The following is a 25,744-nucleotide window of genomic DNA, read 5'->3' as shown; positions in this document are numbered from 1 at the left end:
CGGTGCGTGACTAATGCACGCACCGCCCCCATGTGACGTCACAGCCAGTACAGCACCCGCCACAGTGAGGAGTGTCGGGGCGCACAATGCGCCTCCTCCCCTCGCTAGTAGCCGCCCCGGAGCCGCAGCAAAGATGTAAAAGAGCCACATGCGGCTCCGGAGCCGCGGGTTGCAGACCCCTGATCTAGTCCAACCCCTACAAGCTGTCCCATACCAGCAACCTTGGTGTTATCAGCACCATGCTCTAACCAAGCAGCTTAATAAGAGGGAGGGTTCTGTTTTGAGAAGAGAAAGGGTGAGTTATTAACTTTCCCACCTGCTGACTGTTTTTCAACTCCCAATCCTACTCCCATCTGCTTCAGTACACACACAAACAGCTCCCCTACCACTCTTCTTCTTTGAAAAAAGGCCAGGGCTTCTTTTAAGTGTAACATTTTGTTTATCCCTACCCTAAGCCAGGAACTGCATACCTTTTGGGGTCAGTGGGCACACTGGGTTTTATAAGAAATTGTAATGGGTGCCAGTGACTGGTGGGTGGGCAGTGGTGGTGGTAAGGCATAACACACAATAGCTGCCACATCTAAATGAGCAGCAGAAGATATAGGCCCCTAAAATGGTCCCCATCCATGGAAAAGTGGATGGCCCTACATCAGCCTCTGCTACACTCACAGAGCAGCTTTTTGTATCTCTCCTGTTCAGAACAGAAGGGAGGGTGTCTAATCCTGGCCTACAATGGAATGTGGGCATATTTAAGGAGTGTTTGTTCAGCGTAGGGGAGACTGAGCCTGTGCAAACAGAAACTGAGGAAGGAGAGCAAACAAGTCTCTCATTTATTGAGGCTATTTACTCGAGACCTACTTACTCGAGATCGTTTGGTGGGGTGGTCACGCAAGCAGCACACTGGCTATCTCTGCCTAAGTTCATGGAAATGTGGGCCCCAATGTCTAACGGTGGGTAAAATAACACACAAGAGAAGCAAAACTTTGTTATAAAGAAGCACAAACTCTAGGTTTATTGAATATGCACAAACAGTAAAGATGTTAGCACTCGGTAGAACATACATTCATAAGCAGCAGGTCAAAACATGTAACAAAGGTTCTGCACAAAAAGTCTCTTTAACAGTAGCTCTGGCCAATGAGAGCTCTGTGATGCAATGCCTAAGTGAGGTGAATGAGAATGTTTTCCCTTTGCATCTTGCCTCCATCACAACCTTGGTAGGAGGCCTTCAGCAAATTTCCCTCTCTCTTCCTCAGCCCCTTCCTCCATCTGCAGTGTGGGGATTATCCTGATCAACCATGCAGAACTGTTGTAATGGTTACAGAGATAATATGTGTGTGAAGCACTCTGGACACTCTAAAGCACTATGCAAATACTGTGGTACCAATATTATTAAGGTCCATGATAACTTGTCAGAATCAGTTCATTCCTCATATAGTGTTTGCATATTGTATGGTTAAATACTGAATCCTTCAGAGAGAGATAAGACGTTTTATTCCTGAAATGATCCTAAGTTTACAGTGTTCCCTAGTACAATGAGACAACATTATGACAAACTAAATAAATGTAGATAAACTAGATAAAACTAGATAAAAAACACCTCCTGGGTGTTTTTTTGTTTGTTTTTTTGGGGGGTTGGGAATATGCTAACATGTTACATATTATTTTTCTTTACTAGGCTAGTCCTCATACACCCAAATGACACTGTAGCTTAAACTATTACCAGAAGGAAACTCTACATATATGTAAAATGTCTGTTGAAAGTGGAATATGGAAATGGGAATGGGAATGGAGGGCTTAGATGTTATACAGTAATGAGTTAGAACATGTGAAACATTTTAAAATCTAAACGTAGTCTTTGGCAGATGTGACTGTCTCGGACTGTTTGATGTAAATACGTGCATCCTTGCCTTGCCGGGTAGCAGCATACTTGTAGTCTCTGTAATTAAAAAGAGGTGTCAATGCGCTGCTGCTCTCTCATTCTTTCATTCTCTCTATTTTTGAGAAATTTAACTGAGTCAGGCATGTCAAAGTACAAGTAGATAAACAGGTACCACTCCGGCGGGAAGGTAAACGCCGTTTCCATGCGCTGCTCTGGTTCGCCAGAAGCAGCTTAGTCATGCTGGCCACATGACCCGGAAGCTGCACGCCGGCTCCTTCGGCCAATAAAGCGAGATGAGTGGCGAACCCCAGAGTCGGTCACGACTGGACCTAATGGTCAGGGGTCCCTTTACCTTTACTAGAGGTTACAATCCAATCCTGTTCATGTTTGCTCAGATGAAAGTCCCATCATTTTCAGTATTGTTTCAGGCATTTCATTGCATATGTTACCAGACAAAACAGACAGCTCAGTGAAATCTTTAACAATCTCATTGATACTTTTTACTCTTGTAATAGCAATTGGTCAACTACCTGTGTTTTTCTTTGCATGCTGAACATGTCAGGAAGATCCCACCAAGTATAGAAAGGAGGGAACCAGCCCAGCCTAAGTACAGTGCATATCCCAGCTCATATCTGGAAAAAAATGATTTCGTAGAAGCATCATTACAATCAAATCAGATACATTTTGCCATATTTTTCTAATGTAGTGGCTGCCAGTGGGAAAAACATCAACTATAGGAGGAGAAAGCTAGGAGATAGGCAGGAGAAATGGGTTTTGTCTCAAATAGATGATCTGCAAACACTGAGGTGGGTCAAAGGAGGGCTTTCACCTACAGTAATCCTTTAAACACCCCCCTCACCGCAACCTATCTTCTTTTATGGTTGTCAGAGAAATTAATTCCTCTGTCCTTTGGTCACATTTCAGCATGACCAACAGACTGAAATCAGGAACTAGGCCAACAGGAAGCAAGCAACAGGAAGAAAGTTACTGAAGCATGCATTCAAAGTATTCTTATGAATCTCATCATTTTTTGTTAAGAAACGTACAATGCAAAAAAGATTCAAGCCAAATGTTAGTTTCATGTGAGTTTTAACAATGCCTAAAGCCATTTACATATTGCAGTTACTGAACTGAATTTTTTTTAAACAACAACATGCAAGTCTGTAAACTTACTTGGTTCCACCATAAAATGAATCAAAAAACTGAGCTGTGATCCTTTCTGCATACCAAGAAATAGCAACCATTGATGAGAGACCTTGGGAAACAATACAGATCCATTTTAATGGAGCGAACTAACGAATTCCACAGCCTTGCCTTACAGAAATAACATGTACGTAAATATAATAAAGTCATCAGCTGATTAATGAAATCCTACTCAGCCTCATGAGTTTCAGCTGAATACTCAATTCAGCTGAGTTGGTTCATTTGCTCAGGGCTGCTGGATGGATGTGTTTCTGCAGCATTACATTGTGTTGAATAAGATGGCAATTGAGTACCTCCCCTTTCCTATTATTCCACTGCTTCTCAAAAAAATTTCTCTGGGCCACATATAAAAATTTGCATGCACCACATAGATTTTTTTTATCAAAAAGAAATACATTGGAAAACAAAAAGAAACAACAACTAGCAGTGCTTGATTTATAACACAAAACACAACTACTTTATAATATGATCACGGGGCATCCAGAAAGCATAAAATGATGCAGCTGCATAAGAACATTAACCATTCCCAAAATAGAATTATAAACACATCTTCTCCAGCACTCTGATCTAATGATGATTATGAATCACTAGTAGGGTTGTCCTCAATATCTCTCATTTTGAAAAGATATCAATTCATATTCTTCAAATAAAAAAAAATTATTTTGATACTATACTATATTGAAATGTTTCTTTGATTGCCCTTGAATCCTCCTGCCACACCAGCATGGTGCACAACATCCTCTGAGAGCCACTGTATTATTACATTAGCTTTATTTATTTTTTGGTGCACGATCTACCGATATCTCACCTGCTAAAATGAAGACCATTCCCCCCAGCATGGCAATTTTTGATTTTGCATTTTCACTGTTGGATCCAAGCTGAGTGCACTTCAAACCAAGCAATGTCAGCAGGGTCCCACACATACCCAAGATGAGCGAAGTGATCATCAGGGCCCGACATGCTTGAATATAAGCTGCAGAGGAAATAAAATTTTGTCAAGAAAGGTATCAGTTTCGGCAAAGGACATGTCAAACAGCAATACATGCCCACTGATCCAAATGTTTTATATATATATATATATATATATATATATATATATATATATATATATATATATATATATATATATATATATTTGCTTTCGTAGATTTTCACGGGTACAGGAATGCAGGTTTTGGTGTCTTCGGGTGTCTTCCCGTGTAAGAGTCGGGGTGTCTGGGCGACGTTTCGACGAGGTCTCACTCGTCATCTTCAGGCTGGAGCTTTCGGCTTCTTGTTACTGGAACAGAGCAGAATCTGGTGTTTGAGTTCCTATAAATACTGTTGAGGGGTGTGGTGTATAGCCTCCAACGTTCTGGGCAGAGAGGAAGTTCCTAGATTAGTGTGCCTTTTCTTCTTTTGTTCCTTAATTACTTGAGGGATATCTTGAGTGATTTCATGAGTGATATTCTGAATACCACTGGGTGGGTCATTAAGTGTAGATTAGTGGTAAAGCTTTCGTGTCTTGACCTCTTGAGCTTGTGAAGAGTTTTTCTGAGAAGATGGCTGTGCTGCATTTAGTTGTGCTCTGGCTTGGCTTCGTGTATAGGGGCGAGCTGTAATTTTGTGCCTTGTGCCAGCCAGATCTGTGTAGGGATTGCAGGGGGGTGCAGCATCAGGAGGTGCCACTATAGTTTGGCTACTGGATGGAGTCTGTAATATGTCTGTGGAGAGGGTCTGGGTTTGGGTCTGGTGTGGTTGATTGGTGACGGCGTTCTGTGTGCCTCTGGTTCTGGTGTCGGTTTTTGTGGGGAGGGCTAATTTCCAGATGTCAGGCAGGCGGGATGTGTCGTCACGCTTGTTCATGTTGTGAGGGTGTTTCTCTATCTCGATGGCTTCCATGATTATTCTCTTGTGGTGATGTTCCATGTTAAAGAGCAATTTGGAATCTGCAAAATTAATTTCGTGTCCTGTTTCTTTCATGTGTTGGAAAAGAGAGGAAGTTTTTTCTTCTTTTTTGACGGCATTCTTGTGTTCTGCGATACGTGCATTTATTCGTCTGTTTGTTTGTCCAATGTACGTGGCTGGGCAGACTTTGCAGGGTATTTCATAGACCCCTTGGTTTTCGAGCTGGATTTTGTCTTTTGGGTTTCTGAGGATATTGGCTATTTTTTGGTTGGTGCAGAAGGCTGTTTTGATATTGTGTTTATGGAGGATTTTGCTAATTTTGTCTGTAGTGCCCTTGATATAAGGAAGGAGGGCCATGCCATTGTTTTCTTCTGTGTCTTGGTTTTTGGGGGGTGTTTCTTTTTGGATTAGCTTCGTAACCTTGTTTTTCTGGTATCCATTGGCGATTAACACATTTGAGAGATTCTGTAACTCAGTTGTCAAGTGGTCTTTGTCAGCCAGGCGTTTGGTTCTGGAGATGAGAGTCTTGGCTACGGAGTTTATTTGTGCAGGGTGGTGGTGTGATTGTGCATGTAAGTAGCGGTTGGTGTGTGTTTTTTTCCGGTAGATAGTGTGTCCTAGGGAGCCATCAGGTTTTTTGTAGATTAGGACGTCAAGAAAGGGGAGTTGGTTGTTGTCTTCTATTTCCATAGTGAATTGTATTTTGGGGTGTAGGCTGTTGAGATGTGTGAGGAAGCTATCTAGTTTTTCTTTCCCGTGTGGCCAAATTACAAAGGTGTCGTCAACATATCTGAGCCAAAGTTTGGGTTTGTGTTCTGACTTGTCTAAAGCATTGGTTTCAAAGTGTTCCATGTACAAATTTGCGATGACCGGTGAGAGGGGTGATCCCATAGGTGCTCCTTCTATCTGTTTGTATCTTTGTCCATTGTGGATGAAGTACGTGTTGGTTAGGCAGTGGTTGGTCAGGTCCAGAATGTATTTGGGGGGATTGTATTTGTTTTGAATGGCTGTCAAGGCTTCATTAATGGGCACTTGAGTGAAGAGAGATACAACATCGAAGCTCACAAGTAGGTCATCGGGATGTAGGTATTGCTTCTTTATTGTTTCTATGAACTGGAAGGAGTTAGTAACGTGTGAAGCGATGGATTCTGCATAGGGCTGAAGTTGCTTAGCGAGAAATTTAGCGAGATTTTGTAGAGGTGAGCCTATGGAGCTGACTATTGGTCTGAGTGGTGTTCCTTCTTTGTGTATCTTGGGGAGACCGTAGAGTTTGGGGCATCTGGATGATTTTTCTCTGGGGATGATTTTTAGCTGGATTTCTTCACTGATAGGAGAGGCTTTTATTTTGGATTTGGTAGTTTTTTCCAGATAGGTGGTGGGATCTGTTTTTATAGGTTGGTAGGTAGGGTCTTGACGCGGGTGGCGCTGTGGGCTAAAGCCTCAACGCCTAGGGCTTGCCGATCGAAAGGTCGGCGGTTCGAATCCCCGCGGCGGGGTGCGCTCCCGCTGCTCGGTCCCAGTGCCTGCCCACCTAGCAGTTCGAAAGCACCCCCGGGGGCAAGTAGATAAATAGGTACCGCTTACCAGCGGGAAGGTAAACGGCGTTCCGTGTGCGGCTCTGGCTCGCCAGAGCAGCGTTGTCACGCTGGCCACGTGACCCGGAAGTGTCCCCGGACAGCGCTGGCCCCCGGCCAATAAATGTGAGATGGGCGCACAAACCCCAGAGTCTGTCAAGACTGGCCCGTTCGGGCAGGGGTACCTTTACCTTTACCTTAGGTAGGGTCTTGGAGTAGATTTGATAGTTTTGCTTGGTAGTCCGATGTGTTCATCACAACAGTGGCGTTGCCTTTGTCTGCTGGGAGAATGATTACTACAAAATCTCGCTAAATTTCTCGCTAAGCAACTTCAGCCCTATGCAGAATCCATCGCTTCACACGTTACTAACTCCTTCCAGTTCATAGAAACAATAAAGAAGCAATACCTACATCCCGATGACCTACTTGTGAGCTTCGATGTTGTATCTCTCTTCACTCAAGTGCCCATTAATGAAGCCTTGACAGCCATTCAAAACAAATACAATCCCCCCAAATACATTCTGGACCTGACCAACCACTGCCTAACCAACACGTACTTCATCCACAATGGACAAAGATACAAACAGATAGAAGGAGCACCTATGGGATCACCCCTCTCACCGGTCATCGCAAATTTGTACATGGAACACTTTGAAACCAATGCTTTAGACAAGTCAGAACACAAACCCAAACTTTGGCTCAGATATGTTGACGACACCTTTGTAATTTGGCCACACGGGAAAGAAAAACTAGATAGCTTCCTCACACATCTCAACAGCCTACACCCCAAAATACAATTCACTATGGAAATAGAAGACAACAACCAACTCCCCTTTCTTGACGTCCTAATCTACAAAAAACCTGATGGCTCCCTAGGACACACTATCTACCGGAAAAAAAAACACACACCAACCGCTACTTACATGCACAATCACACCACCACCCTGCACAAATAAACTCCGTAGCCAAGACTCTCATCTCCAGAACCAAACGCCTGGCTGACAAAGACCACTTGACAACTGAGTTACAGAATCTCTCAAATGTGTTAATCGCCAATGGATACCAGAAAAACAAGGTTACGAAGCTAATCCAAAAAGAAACACCCCCCAAAAACCAAGACACAGAAGAAAACAATGGCATGGCCCTCCTTCCTTATATCAAGGGCACTACAGACAAAATTAGCAAAATCCTCCATAAACACAATATCAAAACAGCCTTCTGCACCAACCAAAAAATAGCCAATATCCTCAGAAACCCAAAAGACAAAATCCAGCTCGAAAACCAAGGGGTCTATGAAATACCCTGCAAAGTCTGCCCAGCCACGTACATTGGACAAACAAACAGACGAATAAATGCACGTATCGCAGAACACAAGAATGCCGTCAAAAAAGAAGAAAAAACTTCCTCTCTTTTCCAACACATGAAAGAAACAGGACACGAAATTAATTTTGCAGATTCCAAATTGCTCTTTAACATGGAACATCACCACAAGAGAATAATCATGGAAGCCATCGAGATAGAGAAACACCCTCACAACATGAACAAGCGTGACGACACATCCCGCCTGCCTGACATCTGGAAATTAGCCCTCCCCACAAAAACCGACACCAGAACCAGAGGCACACAGAACGCCGTCACCAATCAACCACACCAGACCCAAACCCAGACCCTCTCCACAGACATATTACAGACTCCATCCAGTAGCCAAACTATAGTGGCACCTCCTGATGCTGCACCCCCCTGCAATCCCTACACAGATCTGGCTGGCACAAGGCACAAAATTACAGCTCGCCCCTATACACGAAGCCAAGCCAGAGCACAACTAAATGCAGCACAGCCATCTTCTCAGAAAAACTCTTCACAAGCTCAAGAGGTCAAGACACGAAAGCTTTACCACTAATCTACACTTAATGACCCACCCAGTGGTATTCAGAATATCACTCATGAAATCACTCAAGATATCCCTCAAGTAATTAAGGAACAAAAGAAGAAAAGGCACACTAATCTAGGAACTTCCTCTCTGCCCAGAACGTTGGAGGCTATACACCACACCCCTCAACAGTATTTATAGGAACTCAAACACCAGATTCTGCTCTGTTCCAGTAACAAGAAGCCGAAAGCTCCAGCCTGAAGATGACGAGTGAGACCTCGTCGAAACGTCGCCCAGACACCCCGACTCTTACACGGGAAGACACCCGAAGACACCAAAACCTGCATATATATATATATAATATATATATATATATATATATATATATATATGGTTTAATAGAAAGCAGTATCAGGAAGCCCACAGAGGCAGATGTGAGATTAACCAGCCCAAACTATGATTCCACCCTCTCAAGCCCTTAGACTGTCAGAAACATCTTACATTACCCACATGTATGTGAATCTATCTTTTGGTCTGACTTCTCCTCTGAGAGTTTCCCAAATTCCCCTTCCTTTTAAGAAATACATTGAGGATATCACTGTTCCTCCCTTCTTTAGGGAGTCCTCTATGCCTTTGAGATATTAGAAGCCATTACACCAATCCTCATACTCATCTCATACCTGTTTGCATGCTTAGCAACCAACATAACAAAGGAAAGGAACAAAGATTGATGCTGGACAGATCTGGAAGTAAATGGTCAAGACAGAATGCAAGCATACAGAGATGAGCAACAACCAGCATAATTATTCTATATGCAAACATCACCATCTGGTGGTCATTTTGCCAGTTTAATGTTTGAAGCTATTCTCTCCATCCCATATTGAGTTTGCAAAGCCATTTCTATTTATATCTTGACTCTGTGTAGCTCAGCAGCACTGACACCCCAATTACTAACCATTCATTCATTTAAATTTATATACCACTTGATTGTAAAAAACCTCAAAGCAGGTTACTAAACAAATACAACACTAAAATTATTAGTAAAAACAATTAAAACATTCAGACTGGGGGCTGGTGGAGAAAAAACAAAAGCATATTTATGATGTGGTGAGAAATTCCCTAGAATACTATCCACTGGTAAGTATTGATTCATAAAGTAACTTATTAATCCACTGTACCAATGAATAGCAGTTGCAGCACATGATTAATGAATCAAGTGACAAGAGCAGGTGACAAATAAATGTAAGCCACATGTTTTCTGTAGCTATTATGCAACTGAATTCTACGCTATCATCTAGCATTATCATACTCTTTAATAAGCGTCTGGTGGTTCTATAATGTAAACTTATCTATGTAGTTTGCAGGTTTCAAACAACAAAGTATATGCCTAATCTGCCATGGCACTGCAGGTGAGGGTTTCCTGGGGACACCATCAGGAGGTCCATTCCACACAATGTAGGAATTGGGTCTTTAGTGTTGTGGCCCCTATCCTGTGGAATCCCCTCCGCTCGAATGTTAGATAGGCATCATCTTTTGGTGCCTACTGAAGGCTTTCCTCTTTCAACAAGCCTTTCAGCAAGTTGAGGCCTCTGCATCTGTAGCAGAATTGCTTTAGATATGTTTTAAGGATGTTTTTATTGTTTTGTCACTTGTTTGCAACCCTGGGATGATTTACAAGGAAGAGTGGGATATAAATTTAACAGCAATAATAACAGGATAAATAGTCCATTTATGTATGGTATGAATCAGCCAAAGTTAGGAATTTTACATAAGAAGTTGTCTTTTCTCTTCATTTTAGTGTGGGAAATGGTCATACTCAATGTCTAGGATTCTGAGTTAGGGTTCCTTTTCCCTCTCAAGATCAAGGTACAGTGGTACCTCGCAAGACGAATGCCTCGCAAGACGGAAAACTCGCAAGACGAAAGGGTTTTTTGTTTTTTGAGCTGCTTCGCAAGACGATTTTCCCTATGGGCTTGCTTCGCAAGACGGAAACGTCTTGCAAGTTTGTTTCCTTTTTCTTAACACCGTTAATACAGTTGCGACTTGACTTCGAGGAGCAACTCATAGCACGCGGTGTGGTAGCCTTTTTTGAGGTTTTTGAAGACTTTGGTGATTTTTGAAGCTTTTCCAAAACTTTTCCGACACCATGCTTCGCAAGACGAAAAAAATCGCAAGACGACAAAACTCATGGAACGAATTAATTTCGTCTTGCGAGGCACCACTGTATACATTCTGTGAGATATGCTGACTGCTTAAATTTAACTTTGCTGTTGGAAAACAACATCCATATATTCTGTCACTTTTGTTTCAAGTAACCAACCAATCTTTCTTTATTCCTCATTTGTTAATTTCTTGTGAGCATAAAATCAAGGGCAGGAAACATAGTCTTAACATACAAATGTTTAAAGATCTTAAACTTTTTGGGAGTGTGCGTGGGATATATGTGGGAGGTGGGCACGCATGGAGGTTCAGACATACACACCCTAACACTACTGCTGGTCTTTGTAGACATTTGTAGACATTGAACCAGAATTTATATACCACTTGATTCTAACAGTGTCCTCTTTTCACCTCCATTTTTCTGGTGAGGCAGTACCTCTTTTTTGGTCATTCCTAAGCAGCCACCTTACTTCCTGCCTTGCTTTTGGCAGCAAATCCAGAGGCAGTCCAAGGTATGATTGCAACCACAAAGTTTATTATGAAACAGGAGCAAAGCATAACGCTTGATGGTCAGATATTTTCTTTTTAAGAATACATTTCTAGTTCTGGCAGATACTTTCACTGGTTTAATAAGGACAGAAACTGTGGACTTGCTTGTTTTGGAATCCTTTTAGTTAAAAGGCTATTTTTAAGTCTCAATCTAGCTCTTCCCCTCCAGACTCAATTCACAAAGCACTTATGTGCAGTCAGAGCACAAAGAAGGAAGGAAGCAGTATTGTCCCTCTAATGGTCAGCAAAATAAAGGCATTTTTTTTTAAAAAAAGAAAGAAACCTGGAACCTCCTTTAGAAGGCAGGGAAGTTTTGAGCAAAATATATATTTAATGGCACACCATCAAAGCAAAGCTACTTTCTTCTAAAAGTTAGAACCCAGACGCAGAGAGTAGAAGCAGAAAGAAACAAGGTCAAGGACCATTCAGTTCAATCTTCCAACTAATTGCATAATAATTGCCGCAAGAAGCATGACTAGGCTGCCCCTGTGCATACATGGATCTATGTGAGTACTTTGTATAAAAGGTAAGGTAAAGGGACACAGGTGGTTCTGTAGTCTAAATTGCTGAGCCTCTTGGGCTTGCTGATGGGAAAGTCAGCAGTTCGAATACACGTGAATACACTGTTGCTTTGTCCCAGCTCTTGCCAACCTAGCAGTTCGAAAGCATACCAGTGTGAGTAGATAAATAGGTACTGCTGCGACGGGAAGGTAAATAGTGTTTCTGTGCGCTATGGCTTCTGTCATGGTGTACCAGAAGCGGTTTAGTCATGCTGGCCACATGACCTGGAAAGTTGCCTGTGGAAAAATGCTGGCTCCCTTGGCTTGAAAGCGGAAATAAGCATCGCACCCCATAGTCAAATTCAACTGGACTTAACAGTCCAGGGATCCTTTATCTTTTTAACCTTTACTTAAAGATACAAAGCCCCTCGCTAATGGCTTGCGTCCCATGACTTGAGGCACATTATTTTGCTGAGCAACCAAACCAGCCCACTTTCTCACTGCAGCTTCTGTGCCATAATCCATATGGTCCCAGGGGGGGACTGCAGTGGGGAGCAGGGATTGGTAAAAAACAGGCACCCTGAGCATGCACAGTGCAAAGCCACCACTGGATACAACCAAACAAAACTTCACAGTTTCGATGGCTGGTTGCCTGGACATCATACATATTTCCCACAAGCATCAAGGAAGTAGCTATTTAGATGCCCAAATTCAGTTAGACCTGCAGGGGGCTACCATAGGGACCAGTGTGCCCACCAGTACCCTCTATGGCAGGGGTTGTCAACCTGGTCCCTACTGCCCACTAGTGGGCGTTTCAGGATTCTAGGTGGGCGGTAAGGGGTTCTATGGCACAAGCTGAATCCTCCTTCCATCGAGCACTGGTGGAAGGTAAGGAAATTTTAACATCAAGAAAGATGCATTAGTGGGCAGTAAGTATAAAAAGGTTGACTACCCCTGCTCTATGGTATGCATGAAAGGGCTCAGTAAATATTCCCTTAAAAATCCACAATGCACAAGGAACTGTTTGCTCTTCCTGCTCAGTTCCTGTTTGCATTGGCTCACCCTCCCCTACACTGAACACATCCCCATAAACATGTTCACATTTCATTGGATGCCTGGATCAGATATCCTCTCTCCTTTCTGTTCTGAAGAGAGAAGAGATGCAAAGAGCTTCTCTCTGAGAGCAAGCATGGCAATGGCTGATATAGGTGCCTGTCTTTCCATTAATGCAGGGGAAATGCCAACATCATTTTGTAGCCCTGCCTCTTTTCACTCTGAGACATCATGGTCATTTTATCTTACGCCACTCCCCACAGCAACCATTTTGTGAGTGGCACCAACAGCCCTTTCTCAACAATCCAAATGTGCCAAATGACTCAATATGTTTAGTGACCCCACACATGGCAGGAGGGGGAGGAATCCAACATGCTACATCCTGGTCACACTGCTGAAACCACTAGTTGACATGCTTGCGTGGCTGGGTTAGCTCTGGGTGGGCTTGCTTGCCCAACTCCTTATGTAACGTAGGATGCCACATGACCTGTTGCTATGTTGGTGCAAAGCAAATTGTCTCCCATACTATCACAACTATATATATCAGTAAGAACAGGCTGCTACTATGTTCAGTACAGAGATTTGATTGCCCCTCTTATCAGATAGCTGAGTAATATAATAAGCAAGGCAGCAAATGTGTCAGCAGCTACTTGCGTGTAAAGAGTCAACTATGTAATCTCCAAAGCTAGGTAGCTCTCCATTCCTTAATGAAGTGCAAACACTATAAGTTTCTAAAAATATATAAGTAGATACACAAAGAAGGTCCACAGGTCAGCGACAAAGCACCTACTTTTCACAGAGATGGTAACATCCAATTTCTGGCATCTCCAGGTAGGGTTGGGAGAGAACTCAGCCTGAAACCCTGAAGAGCATCCATAGAAATGTGTGCCAGTCTAAACTTTTCGTATGATTTATTGCTGTAGATCAGAGGTTCCCAAACCTATTTGGCCTACCACCCCCTTTAAAAAATGATAATTACTCAGCACCCCCTGGGAATCTACTTTCTTTAAGCAAATAAACAGAAAGGTGCCGTGACAATTTTGCATTATTTTATATATCTACATTTATGCCTACAACTTCTTGAAAAATAAGTTAACAAGCAGCTGAATCCCATGCATGTTCACTTGAAGTAACAGTCCACTACGCTCCAACGGCATCCCACAGCCCACCTTCCATTGGCTGAATGGGCAGGCAAGCTGCGATCCACTTCCTGGGCCAAGCCGAGGAAAACCCTTCGCCTCCAGCACAACCACCGGATCCAGGGGAGGCATTGTCACTATCCCACAATGCCACTCAACCTGGCGGTAAGCGCCATTACACAGCAGGTGAAACATGTATGAACGGTTTTTCAAAATTTTCTTCTCTTCTTTATGCTTCCACTGCCCCCTTATTTTTATCTCATGCTCCTCAATTGACCCAGGGCTACTACCACATCCCTGGATCGTTCCAGCACCCCAAAGCATTTCCCAAACACTGCTGTTGATCATAGAGTTGGCATAAATTGAAATTATGACCTGTTTTAACCCTGGAACTTATCTTATCTGAAACCTGAAAGGCATGAATAAATATCCTGACCTCTTAATATATAAAGATTAAAAAAAATAAAAATCCTGTGTTACCAGCAAAGTTTAATTATCACCTCCTATAGGAAAGAATGGTGTTTTGTACAGACAATGGAATCTTCTTCCAAAAGTTAAGTCACAATTCAGCAAACATATAATATAACCAACTCACTAAGGTCATGTCATCTCAACCACAAACTGGGCAAATGGATAGGAACTTGTACGAAATCAGCAATAAAGCAAAGGAATAAATATTTATCCCTTCTCCAGAAGGTAACACTGGCTCAGATATGCCGACCCATCCTTTTAGTGTCACATGAATTTCAGCCCTGACATCTTTTCCAGTCTTTGGTTTCATGCATTTGTCTATTTTATATGCATTACTTGAGACATCCAAGCCAAGAGTTGCTTAACACCCCTATTAATGTGGATTTGTTGAAATATTTATAGCACCTACAAAGTTATTCAGTTTTGTTTATGAGAATATAAGAACCCAGACCATCTGGCTGCAGGATAATGCTTCATGAGCTATAAAAAAAAATCCTAAAAACAAAGGTTACACAAGCAGTGTTAGATATAATGAACTATAAATATTTTTAATCGTTTTATTTACAATAAAGTTTATTTTGGCAAGTATCAGTGAGATGGCTGAGCTCGCATTTCACCAACCAAGTAGGTCAATGCAAGGTTTGATGGTTGCCTCATGTAGTCTCAGATCACTATTGAAACATAGAGTAAATATATTGTTTCTTACTTTGACAAAGCAAACCTCAAATCACTATTAATAATTAGCTCATCTGTGACAGATCTGGCAATGGACAGCTTGCCACAAGGTGCTGTTGGTGCCTGCCCATCAGGAGTGAAGTACAGTAGTCTTTCAGACAACTTCCTGTATGAGCACCATGTAGCCAGCTGTCACCAGATCTACTGGCAGTTGCCAAAAAGGATTTGTGACCTACTTGCAAGTCGTGGCCCACAGGTTGAGAAACACTGGACAAGAAGGTCAGAAACTGTAAAATGAGGGCAGTCATAACTCTGGCATGGTCTGCTCAAACAATCTATAAAACACTGTTATGAGTTTGACTGTCTTTATTACTGTGACTGGGTCCCCATCACTATGGTTTTGCCTGACAAATCAAAATATGGCTTGGACCTAACAAAAGGACAGTGGTGTTCCTTGATGACTGGGGATACTATTGCCCTGGAATGTCTCTCCCACCCTTCAGCTAGTGGGAAGAACAGAGAAATAGACTGGAGCAAGTAAGCATTTGCAAAGAAGGGCACTTTCAGACGGTACACAGAACAAATGTGTGCAGGTGGGAAATTGGTTACAAGTTCCACTCTCAACCACATCACATACTGTACATGTTTATGTTTATGAGGTTATACTGTCTCTAAGGGGCTATATAGAAAGTGAGAGATTTTAGCCAGAGGTAGCTGAACTAGAAGTAGCCCAGAAGGCTGTGAAGATCCATGCTGTTCATTTGGGGAATCTGGTGCAGGCTCAGCAGTTGTTCTACTTCCTGTAAGAAGCTACCATATTTTTCTGTGTATAAGACCCCCCCCCCCATGTATAAGACACCCCCTATTTTTGGAGACTCCAGATTAAGAAAACACCCCTCAGCACTACCTGTGTATAAGATGAGCCCCAATTTTAAACCTAATTTTTTGGTAAAAAAACCCTACTCTTACGCATGGAAAAATACAGTATTTGTTTCTAATATGCTTTGCTTATACATTGTAAATCTCCAGTCCTCTCTTATCCAAAGGGAATTAATCCTTGTAGCATTGCCTCTGCAGAATACTCATGGAAGCCAGAAGTACATTATTTGAAAATGCAGAAAAGCAAGCCTATATATTTTCAGGTCAATGCAGATTTTGTTGAGTGTATGCAAAGCAAAATGCAAATTTTCAAATGTAATGTTACAAAATAAATTTTAACAAAGCCTGATCATAACCCAACACATCAGTGGTGACGAACAAATCCCCCTAAATAACAGGCACACCACTGTGTACAGATTTTTTTTAATAGCTTATTTAAAGCTCAGTTGCTTCTCTACAATACATTGCCCCATTGCCAATGCCAATAATACCTTCTCTATAGATAAATAACCGGCCATCACAAACCTTTAGCTGTTTTTAATAACAGCCAAAAAATGTTATTTTGTTTAAAGCTCTGTGAAGACTATGTGTTACCTTCAGTAAGGGAATGCACTGACACACACTTTACTTTCAATGTGTTCTGATTCATCACCTTTCAGAGCAGGTGGAGAGAGAATCTTGTCCACATATCGACATGCTAAGAAACTTCAAAAATCCTTCACTTTTGGAGCTCAAACAAGCAGTCTGTTATAATCTGACAAGCTCTTTGAGGGAAATGCCTCATTGATGTTATTTTCAGTCAAAATTCACTATTTATACTTTCCACGCACCCACCCAATGAATTATTTCAACTGATAAAGACGTGGACATGTACATCAAATAAAGACATACCAGGAAGTGCCAAAAGTGTATCAAACGCTCTGCAGTTGGAGATTCCAATACTATCTTCCGCACAGCTGTGCCACAGGTTTTCATACAGGCTTGAGCTTGTAATCACACTTCCATGTACGGTGGAGACTTTCCAGTAACTGTTTTTTAAAGTTGCTCCAATCACTACCCAGCCACCCAAGGTGAGTACAAAACCAGTGAGTTCCAAAACAGCAGACATAGTTGAAACTTCTAACAGATATATTATCTATTTTGTATTAAGATGAAATATAAGAAGTATCTCCCCATTAAAGGCCACTTGCTGTCTTAGCTAGTTTCCTCCAAAATGAAGCTACCTTTGATCTTTGTTCCGTCAACTAAATGATAAGATTTGTAGCACATTGCTTTTAATAATTGGAGGCGTGGTTTAAGAAAAAAGTGCTAATTGCATTGGATTTGCAAAAGGACAAATGCTATTGATCAGTTTTTCTGATAAAATTTACGGCATGGGTATTTTTTCACATCTGCATAGCTATCTAATGCTTCAGGTAACTGAAACAATCGCCTCAGAGTGCCTTCTCCTGCTTCATGGAGCCAACTTGGCTCCCTGGTATACTCCAGAGTTCACAGCAATGAAACAAGCTAAGAGACAGTTTGAACATGAGTGGAGAGAAACTCACGTCAAATGCCATCAAACACTGCTGAGGGTTCATCATCAAGCCTACTTAGTGGCAGTGAAGACAGCAAAGAAGGTATACTTGGTAGCCTCCGTTGCAATCCTCATTATGCCGTTCAGTACTGTGGGTGCTTTTACAGTCTAGCCCAAAAGAGGTAGCAGAACTGATAGTAGCTTGCTGTGACTTGTTTGCAAAGCATTTTATAGCTAAAATAGCTTGCATTCACTGGGACCTTGACTCTGCTGTTTCAACAGATGGCTCTCAAAGGGTGTCCAGAGCACTGCCTAGTCCTGTTGGATGAGTTTCAGTTGGTAAGGCTCAAGGATGCGGGCACAGTCCTTGGATCAGTCACAGTGACTGCTTGCATTCTAGATCCTTGGCCTTCTTGGCTGATAAAAACTAGACAGTTGGTTGGACCAGGAAGGTTATCAATGCCTCCTTATAAGAGAGGGTGGTCCCTGCTTGCTTGAAGAAGGCAGTGGTAAGAGCACTCCTTAAGAAACTCTCCCTGGATCTGGAAAATCTAAACAATTACTGGCCAGTTGCCAATCTAGCCTTTTTGGGAGAGGTTCTTGAGAGAGGTCATGGACGAGATCCAGGCACTCTTGGAAGACATTGATTTTCTAGATCCATTTCAATTGGGGCTTAGGTTCAGTTTTGGCACAGAAACTGCTTAGGTTGCCCTTTATGATACCCATGTCAGCAGAAGCTGATTTAGAGGAGCGTGACCAGTTCACTCGCACTGGGTAAGGTGCTTAGGGGGCACTGCAACAATTCTTTAGAATGGAACACGATAGACGGGGGAGATTTTTTTCCTTGGATAGGGTGCTGCTGAAATTTCAGACCCCAAGATTTTCTACTCTGAGTGGTTTACAAAGCCATTAAAAATACTAAGTATAAATCCAATTTTGCACAACAAAACTAATTTTAAAATCAATCAAATTCATCTCAAACCAGCATATAGAGGGAATAGGAATACAGAAGGGTCTTTACCCGGTACCTAAACACCATAATGTAGGCACTTTGAGCTAGTATGTGTAGGAAAGGGCAATACTTCAAGTAGTCTGGCCCACAAGCCATTTAGGGCACTAAAGATTCAAAGGAGCACTTTGAAATGAACCTGGAAGCAGACTGAGAGTCAGTTCACAGGTGTATGTCAGCACACTGGTGTGATGTGATTATATTTACCACTCCCCATCAATACCTCCAGCCACCTTATTTTGGAACAAATGACGTTTCCAGACCATTTTCAAAGGGAGTGCCACATATAATGCAATGAAATACCGTACTTTTCGCACCATAACACTCAGTTTTCCCCCAAAAAAAGGTAAAGAGAAATGTGTCTGCGTGTTATGGAGCGAATGCAGGCAGGAGGAGCCACTCTTGCTGGCTGTTCAGCAGCCTCTCTTCCTCCGCTTGGCTTGCTGAGAAGCCGGCAACAGCTGAGCAACAGCTGAGTGTCGGGAGACAGCCTCTCTTCCTCCTGTCTGCCTGCTCTATGGCTTTTTGGCGAGGTGGGAGAAGGGAGGCAGCTCAGAAGCCGGCAGTGTGTAAAAGCCAAGGTGGGGAAAGGGAGACAGCCTCTCTTCCTCCTGTCTGCCTGCTCTATGGCTTTTTGGAGAGGTGGGAGAAGGGAGGCAGCTCAGAAGCCGGCAGCGTGTAAAAGCCAAGGTGGGGAAAGGGAGACAGCCTCTCTTCCTCCTGTCTGCCTGCTCTATGGCTTTTTGGAGAGGTGGGCGCTTGGAAGCCGGCAAGAGCTGCACGTGTAAAAGCCAAGGTGGGGAAAGGGAGACAGCCTCTCTTTCTCAGTGTCTGCCTGCTCGATGGCTCTCCCTTACACAAATGTAAGCATCTCTTACTCTGCTTTCTTTACAATGAGCTGGAAGGAGGGACAAAGAGGGCATTTCCCTTCTGTCCCTCCCCCAGCACCTCACAGGTAAATTCAAACAAAGCAGCTTACAAGGCTCATGTCCCTGAGTCTCCTCCTCCTCTTTTTGCTCCTCTTCGAGGCAAGGCAGCTGCACAAATGTGAGTTCCCCCTCTCTCTTCCTTCCCTCCCTCCCTCCCTCTTCCAACTTCAAAAAATATTGGGGGGACAGCCAGGTAAGCCCCACTCACATACCACAATGGGGGGTAGGGGATGACTCCCTCAAATAGTTAATGGGGGGTGAAGGCACCTAGGCCTATAGGAGTTGGCTGCTTTGCCTAGGACAAGTGTGAGCTCCCCCCCTCCTCTTCCTTCATCACTGTATTGGAGATACCATACATTACTGACAGTTCCTTTATTCACGTGGTTACAGAGCATGGATCCACATGGATCCTCAGGATTTTTGCACTGGGTCACCCCAAATTCACCATCAGATCACATGGCATGTCCATGGCTACAGCTTGTACCAAATAAATCACGCACCCACTGTTGCCTGGGGCCGCAGTGGTGCAAAAACGTGGTTACAAAGCACGGATCCACATAGATCCTCAGGATTTTTGCATTGGGCTACCCCAAACTCACCGTCAGATCACATGTCTGTGGCCACAGCATGAACCACAAAAATCATACATCCACTGTTTCGTTTAGAATTTTTTTTCTTGTTTTTCTCCTCTAAAAACTATGTGCGTGTTATGGTTGGGAGCGTGTTATAGAGCGAAAAATACGGTAATCCAACAGGGAGGTTATCAAATCATTTACAACTGTAGTAAGGTGATCTCTCCCCAAATGGGTCATAGCTGGTTAGGTTAGCTTAAGCTGATCAAAGCTGGTCTAAGTCACCAAGGCCAGCTGAGTCTCAAGAAGCAATGCTAGACCTCCCTCCCTACCACAAACTATAAGCCAGCTTCTTTTAGCAAGACTGCAACTCCATCTAAAGCACCACCAGGAACTGGTGAATTCAGAACACTCTGTCTCCGATTCTTCCCATCATCAGGTCTAGCTCCACCACTACCAGTACAGAGACCCCAAAAGTTCACCCGTGAACAAGCATGTTCCTCAACAGAAAAGGTTGCCCACAATGTGCTACAGGAATGGCTTTGTTGTTGTTTAGTCATTTAGTTGTGTCTGACTCTTCGTTACCCCATGGACCAGAGGACACCAGGCACTCATGTCTTCCACTGCCTCCCACAGTTTGGTCAAGTTGTAAGGACTGGCTTACTAGCACAGTAATCTAAGCTTACTTACCAATCTGTAGTGCAAATAAATAGTTTTTCTCAATACAGAATTGTGCATGCTCATCCTAAATAAGCTTTTAATCTAGATTGATTTTTGATCCCACTGTTCACAAGCATGGGTGTAGTTACCTGGTGCACGTTTGAAAACCCTCCCCTTGTTTAGGTTATCATAGAACTGTACAGTTGGAATGGATCCCGAGGATCAACTAGTCCAACCCCTGCAATGTAGGAATCAAATGGGGATGTATCCACACACACACCCTTGCCTATGCCCCAGATGAAGGTGGAAATAGTAACTGCTATCTTGTTATATGCCAACCCACATCACTGGGCAGGTGTAGATATACCCCCGTTTCTGGGACTGCCTCTATCCATTTTCAAATGAGCACAATAGGGGATAATGCAGAATCAATATGCATTGAGATTTTCTTTTTAGAATAAAAGTGGCCCATAAAGAAGCACTTTCCAGGAACATTTAACAGATACTAAGTCTAGATTGTGTTTGGACTATGTAGAAAAACAAGATCTGAGTGAGCATTGTCTCCAATACTTGTTTCCAGAATGTTTAATTTGCAAGTCTTAATGATTTACTGATAAGGAAACTGATTCCTTGTTAATGCATCTTCGTCAGGGCAAAATAAAAGCCTGACACCACATGATTTTTATGTTTATTTAACACAGCACAAGGATCAGAGCAGGAGACAAAGTCTCAAAGATTAAGGCATAATTAGAAAGTACTTAAGATACAAATAATGACCTACTCAAATGGTTAATTTATTTATTTTTAATGATCCCTGGATAAACTGAGAGTTAAGATGATATTTAAGTATATGGTGTCAAGTTCCATGGGAAAATAGTGAAAATGAATGTGTCTAGATAAACTATCAGCAACTACACTAATGGTAGCTTTCTTGTGTAAACACTCAGCTATTTATACCACATCCAGAAAAATCAGCTACCAACGTGCTACACATTTATCAGATTTTGTAGAATTAAACAGCAATTAAATACCTCACAATGAAGCTTAATACAGGAGAAGTGACAGTAACATGTAAGTACTGCATAATGCAAGGATGGCTAATCTGTGGCCCTCCAGATGTAATTGGACTTCAACTCCCACAAGCACCAGCCAGCATGGCCAAATGGTAGGTTATGATGGGAGTCAAATAATGTCTGGAGAGCCACCCACCTGTCAAAATGGCCTGTGGAGTAAGGGCTCAGGAAACAGCCCACCAGCCAAACTCTGTTCCCCACCCTGATTTACATGCTTGTGCAACACTAGACAAAAGGCACCATACATCTTCACTCATGTCTGAGATTTAACTTCTAGAACAGAGCTTCCCAAATGTTTCCCACCATAGACCACTTGAAAATTGCTAAACATCTTCACAGACCTGCCTGCTGCAACAATTAGTGTGATGTGTTAGATGTTGTATGATTTTTAATTGTATGTTATTACCTCTTTCATTTTTTATTCCTTATATCTTTTTGTATTACAAATTGAATTCTAGAAAAAAATCAATTATGAATATTTAATACGATGGATGCGCTACCGCCCATCTTTAGCCACAGATCTTCATACACATACCATGGACGACATGAAAGACGCTTGTGGACTACTGGTGGCCCACAGACCATAGTTTGGCAACCTCTGTTCTAGAGACATTAGGGAGGGAGCTGAACCTGGATAATGACTGCTCTAGTATCTCACACCCAATATGTTAACAAAATGTTGCCCAACAGGCAAAAACAGAGATCAAATAGTGGCAGTGATTACCTGGGACATATACTTTGTAAATGTGCATTTTTAAATATTGAAAGGGAGCAGCCACTGACTATGTACATCAGAGCTCCTTCCTTTCCCACTCCTGGAGTGGGACAAATGCATGTAAACTGTACTATTTGTATACAGTACTTCTAAAAATACAAATGTTTTCAGTGACAGATTTAGATTATTGTTGACACAACATTTGATCACAGAATATATATGAAAGTTTGTTTCTACAGGCTTGCATTAAAGTTCTTTCCTATGTATCTATAAACACACAATGTCAGATGTTCGCATAAGTAGCGCACAAATTCAGACTAAGAATCCAGCATTTTATGTATGAAAAGTGTTAACTTACTTTCCAAACTGAGCAAGGAAAAGAATTTCCTGCACTGAACTGAGCCCAGAGAAGTAGCTACACAGTTCATCCAGAGACCTTCATAAATCCAGCTTGCAGTAATAAGCGTTGTAGCTGGACTAGAAAATTTCCAGCAGTTGGACACACTGGCAACCAGTAAAAGGATGAGACCCAGAAAAGCCAGAAGCAGTGCAGAGATTTGAAAAGCTGACGACGCCATCCTTCAATGACAAGTGAATTTTCAAAGATTCACTCTCAAATTGTGATGTCAAAATCCTATTTTAAAAGTTGATAAGAGACCATGTAATAGCACACTCGTTATATGAGGAATATTTCTGCTGAGAAGAAAACAAAACTGTTAGCTTCTGTTCTAACACAGAATATTCTTTGCATGCTAGGTTAAAAGTTATTATCCGATATACAGCATGGATTCATTTTTAATGCATTTATAGTGGATTTACAGTACTGTTTGCAGAACAGCAGTCAATGTTTTGAGATATAGCATATAGAGCAGTATTTCTGATATAAGAATAAAATGCAGAATAATAATAATAAAAATCAATAAATTTTTATTTATATCCCACCCTCCCCAGCCGAAGCTGGGCTCAGCGCGGCTAACAACAATAAAATAAGACAACATTTTAAAATCATTTCATTAAAAAATTACTTCAAAAGTAATTTGAAGAAAAGATGGGAGCTTCAAATACATTTGAGGTGCACATAGCATCGCATGCAGAATAGTAGTTAGAATCAGAACTATTGGGAAACATGGTAAATAGGACAGTATTTCTGGCATAGGAATTCACTGTTATCTATAATAATAATAATTTCCATTTCAATATTTGTTTCTTTGAAAAAATAGAGGTGGGTTATGTTTGAGCAGGAAGGAAGAAGTGAGGATTGGGGAAGTAATGGGCTATATGTTGTTTGCTTCATAAAGAATTATCAGCAAACCATTAATGAACAATTAATTTGCAACTTCCAAATTTATTTTAAAGCCAATTAACTGAATTAACACATTTAAATAATTTTACTGGATTTACTGAAGTGTATAATGTAGATTCAATGTCCTGTATAATATATATGTACTTACTTTTAGGTATCTGTGTTCTGGATTTTCCCCTTTCCAGTTTTTCCAGAGACACGACAGCAGCTTGTGAAGGCCAGTTTTGCCAAACTGAGAGTGAACATTTTGTAACACTTTAGGACCTTTCCCCCCTGTTCTAAAAATCAATGCCTCCAGCCAGTTCATTGACTTCACCATTGCGCAAGACGTATAGCTGATCCAATGAACTACTGTATGTTATTCAAAATGGATCCTGTTCCAGCAGGGGCGAATCGAGGTTTTATTTCACCCATGTGAAAGACCCAGTTTGCCCCATGTGTATTTGCATACACACACACACACACACACACACACACAGGCTGGAAACCTCACTGATGTCCATCTGGAGGCTTCACCCGGGGCAAACCCCCCCCCCGGCTAGCTTCCCTGTAGCTAAAGGGTTCTTACAGAACCTGAATAAAATCACCTATTAGTATTCCTCTAGCGTCTGACCCCATATTAACTTCCAACGTTCCTTACGTTTAAAGAGAGAAGCCATGTGGTGTTCACTAAACAGTGAGGACTACAACTCCCATATTCTCTATCTATTGGCTATGCTGACTGGGGCTGATGGGAGAGGTAGTCTCAGATATTTGGACTGTGCCATTTTGGCTGTCCCTGTTCTAATGTTTTCCAAAATAAACTCATGATTTTATCTCAGGGAAATGATGCTGTGAAAAATGAGATTATTCCAATCTGCAAAAACAACAGCCAAACTTCAAGTATTTTCAAAATAATCCTCCATATAGCAACAACCATAACACAACTTTTAGAGGATTCTGAACACCTTATATCTGGCAACTTCTGTTTCAGTGTATCTGAAGAAGTGTGCATGCACACGAAAGCTCATACCAAGAACTAACTTAGTTGGTCTTTAAGGTGCTACTGGAAGGAATTTTTTTATTCTGACTCAACAAGTTTGTAAAACAGGCCAGTGTGTTAGCTCCATTTTGAGAGTAGCTAAAACTGAAGGCCAAATTAGGCATTAGCTTGACAAGCATATTGTTCCAGCTCCATTTTTGCTAAGATTATGGAGAATGTAAAGTAGGAATGAATGATGGAAGATGTGCCTTTATTTGTTCAGTGATTCTGGGTCCACTGCAAACGTCCTGAGGCATAGACTCACTTAAGTGTTTAAATATTGGTAGGATGCTACAAGTGCAGTACTTTTGGGTTCCAAGTCATTCACTTGGAAGCATTAGTCCTTCTGACACTTCCCTAAAGCCAAGGTTCGTTCTCTCCCTTCCTGTAACAATACTATGTTTATTTTCATTCTCAATGATGGGTATCAAAAAAGAGGTTACTGTTGTCACAGAAATGCTACTAAACTACCTGCTAAAGATCAGATTGTACGCCCAACTTTTTTTTTATGCCAAGGCTCCTGTGCTTTTAACCATTATACAAAAGCACAAATCTAGCAGAATGGAGATGTGAAATACTGTGCCAAGAGACATTCAGCAGGCACTTTCTGTCTCAACATTTAAACGCCTGTTGAAAGCTTTTTATTTTATCAAGCTTATGTAGGCAATTTAGGGTGCAGTTTTTCCATAATACTTAGCCAATTCCTGACTTTGACTTTTAAATATGCTTTTGTTGTAAGGTTTTAGGTAACTGAATAGCGGTTTTAAAATTTTGGAAAAAATTGGAAAATGGAAAAACTCGTGTTCCATTTTCGCCAGTTAAAGCTACTTGACACAGGCCCTGCAAAGGAAAGGAAAAAAATGGTAAACATCCCCAACTGAAGATCAGCAGGGTAACTGCGATCATTGATTTCCGTCAGCATCTTTTCCTACTTCTGCCATTTACCGCTGCTGCCCACACAATCCATGTCTGCGCTTTCCTTTTCCTATGAGAACATATGAGTGGAAGCTACTGCCTCGAGGAAGAAAAGGCCCTCTGGCAAGGAAGAGGCACAGCCTCGGTGCCCAGTCCAGCCTCAGCGCCTCGGATAAAATGGGGACTGAATCC

General features: G+C 42.0%; 1 protein-coding gene across 4 annotated transcripts; it reads right to left on the bottom strand.

Moving 5' to 3' along the window:
- Positions 1 to 982: 982 nt before the first annotated feature.
- LOC309532910 (claudin-15-like) lies at positions 983 to 24,564 on the bottom strand. 4 transcript variants are annotated; one of them, XM_082223698.1, is made up of 6 exons: positions 23,765 to 24,564; positions 22,672 to 23,009; positions 3,891 to 4,055; positions 3,053 to 3,134; positions 2,410 to 2,511; positions 983 to 1,936 (listed from the first exon to the last, which is right to left on the bottom strand). In XM_082223698.1, the coding sequence occupies exons 2-6, from the start codon at positions 22,889 to 22,891 to the stop codon at positions 1,843 to 1,845; spliced, it is 663 nt and encodes a 220-aa protein (XP_082079824.1). In that variant the 5' UTR covers positions 22,892 to 23,009; positions 23,765 to 24,564; the 3' UTR covers positions 983 to 1,842. The 4 variants fall into 4 exon arrangements, with proteins under 4 accessions (XP_082079824.1, XP_082079826.1, XP_082079825.1 ...); XM_082223700.1 differs by having other exon boundaries at positions 22,672 to 23,006; XM_082223699.1 differs by having other exon boundaries at positions 22,672 to 22,947.
- Positions 24,565 to 25,744: the final 1,180 nt, after the last annotated feature.

This window comes from Podarcis vaucheri (assembly GCF_965113315.1).
Source record: "Podarcis vaucheri genome assembly, chromosome: 5".
NCBI lineage: Eukaryota > Metazoa > Chordata > Lepidosauria > Squamata > Lacertidae > Podarcis > Podarcis vaucheri.
Note: the sequence above shows the minus strand (reverse complement) of the source record. Positions and strands in the feature narration are given on the sequence as shown.

Bases quoted from the DNA above. Each gene is read 5' to 3' on its own strand.
- LOC309532910 (XM_082223698.1), bottom strand. From the start codon at position 22,891: ATGGCGTCGTCAGCTTTTCAAATCTCTGCACTGCTTCTGGCTTTTCTG. The intron at 4,056-22,671 runs GTAAGTTAACAC...TTTCCTCTGCAG, and splicing joins TTCCTTGCTCAGTTTGGAAA to CTTATATTCAAGCATGTCGG. The intron at 1,937-2,409 runs GTAGTTGACCAA...TTTTAATTACAG, and splicing joins GCATGCAAAGAAAAACACAG to AGACTACAAGTATGCTGCTA.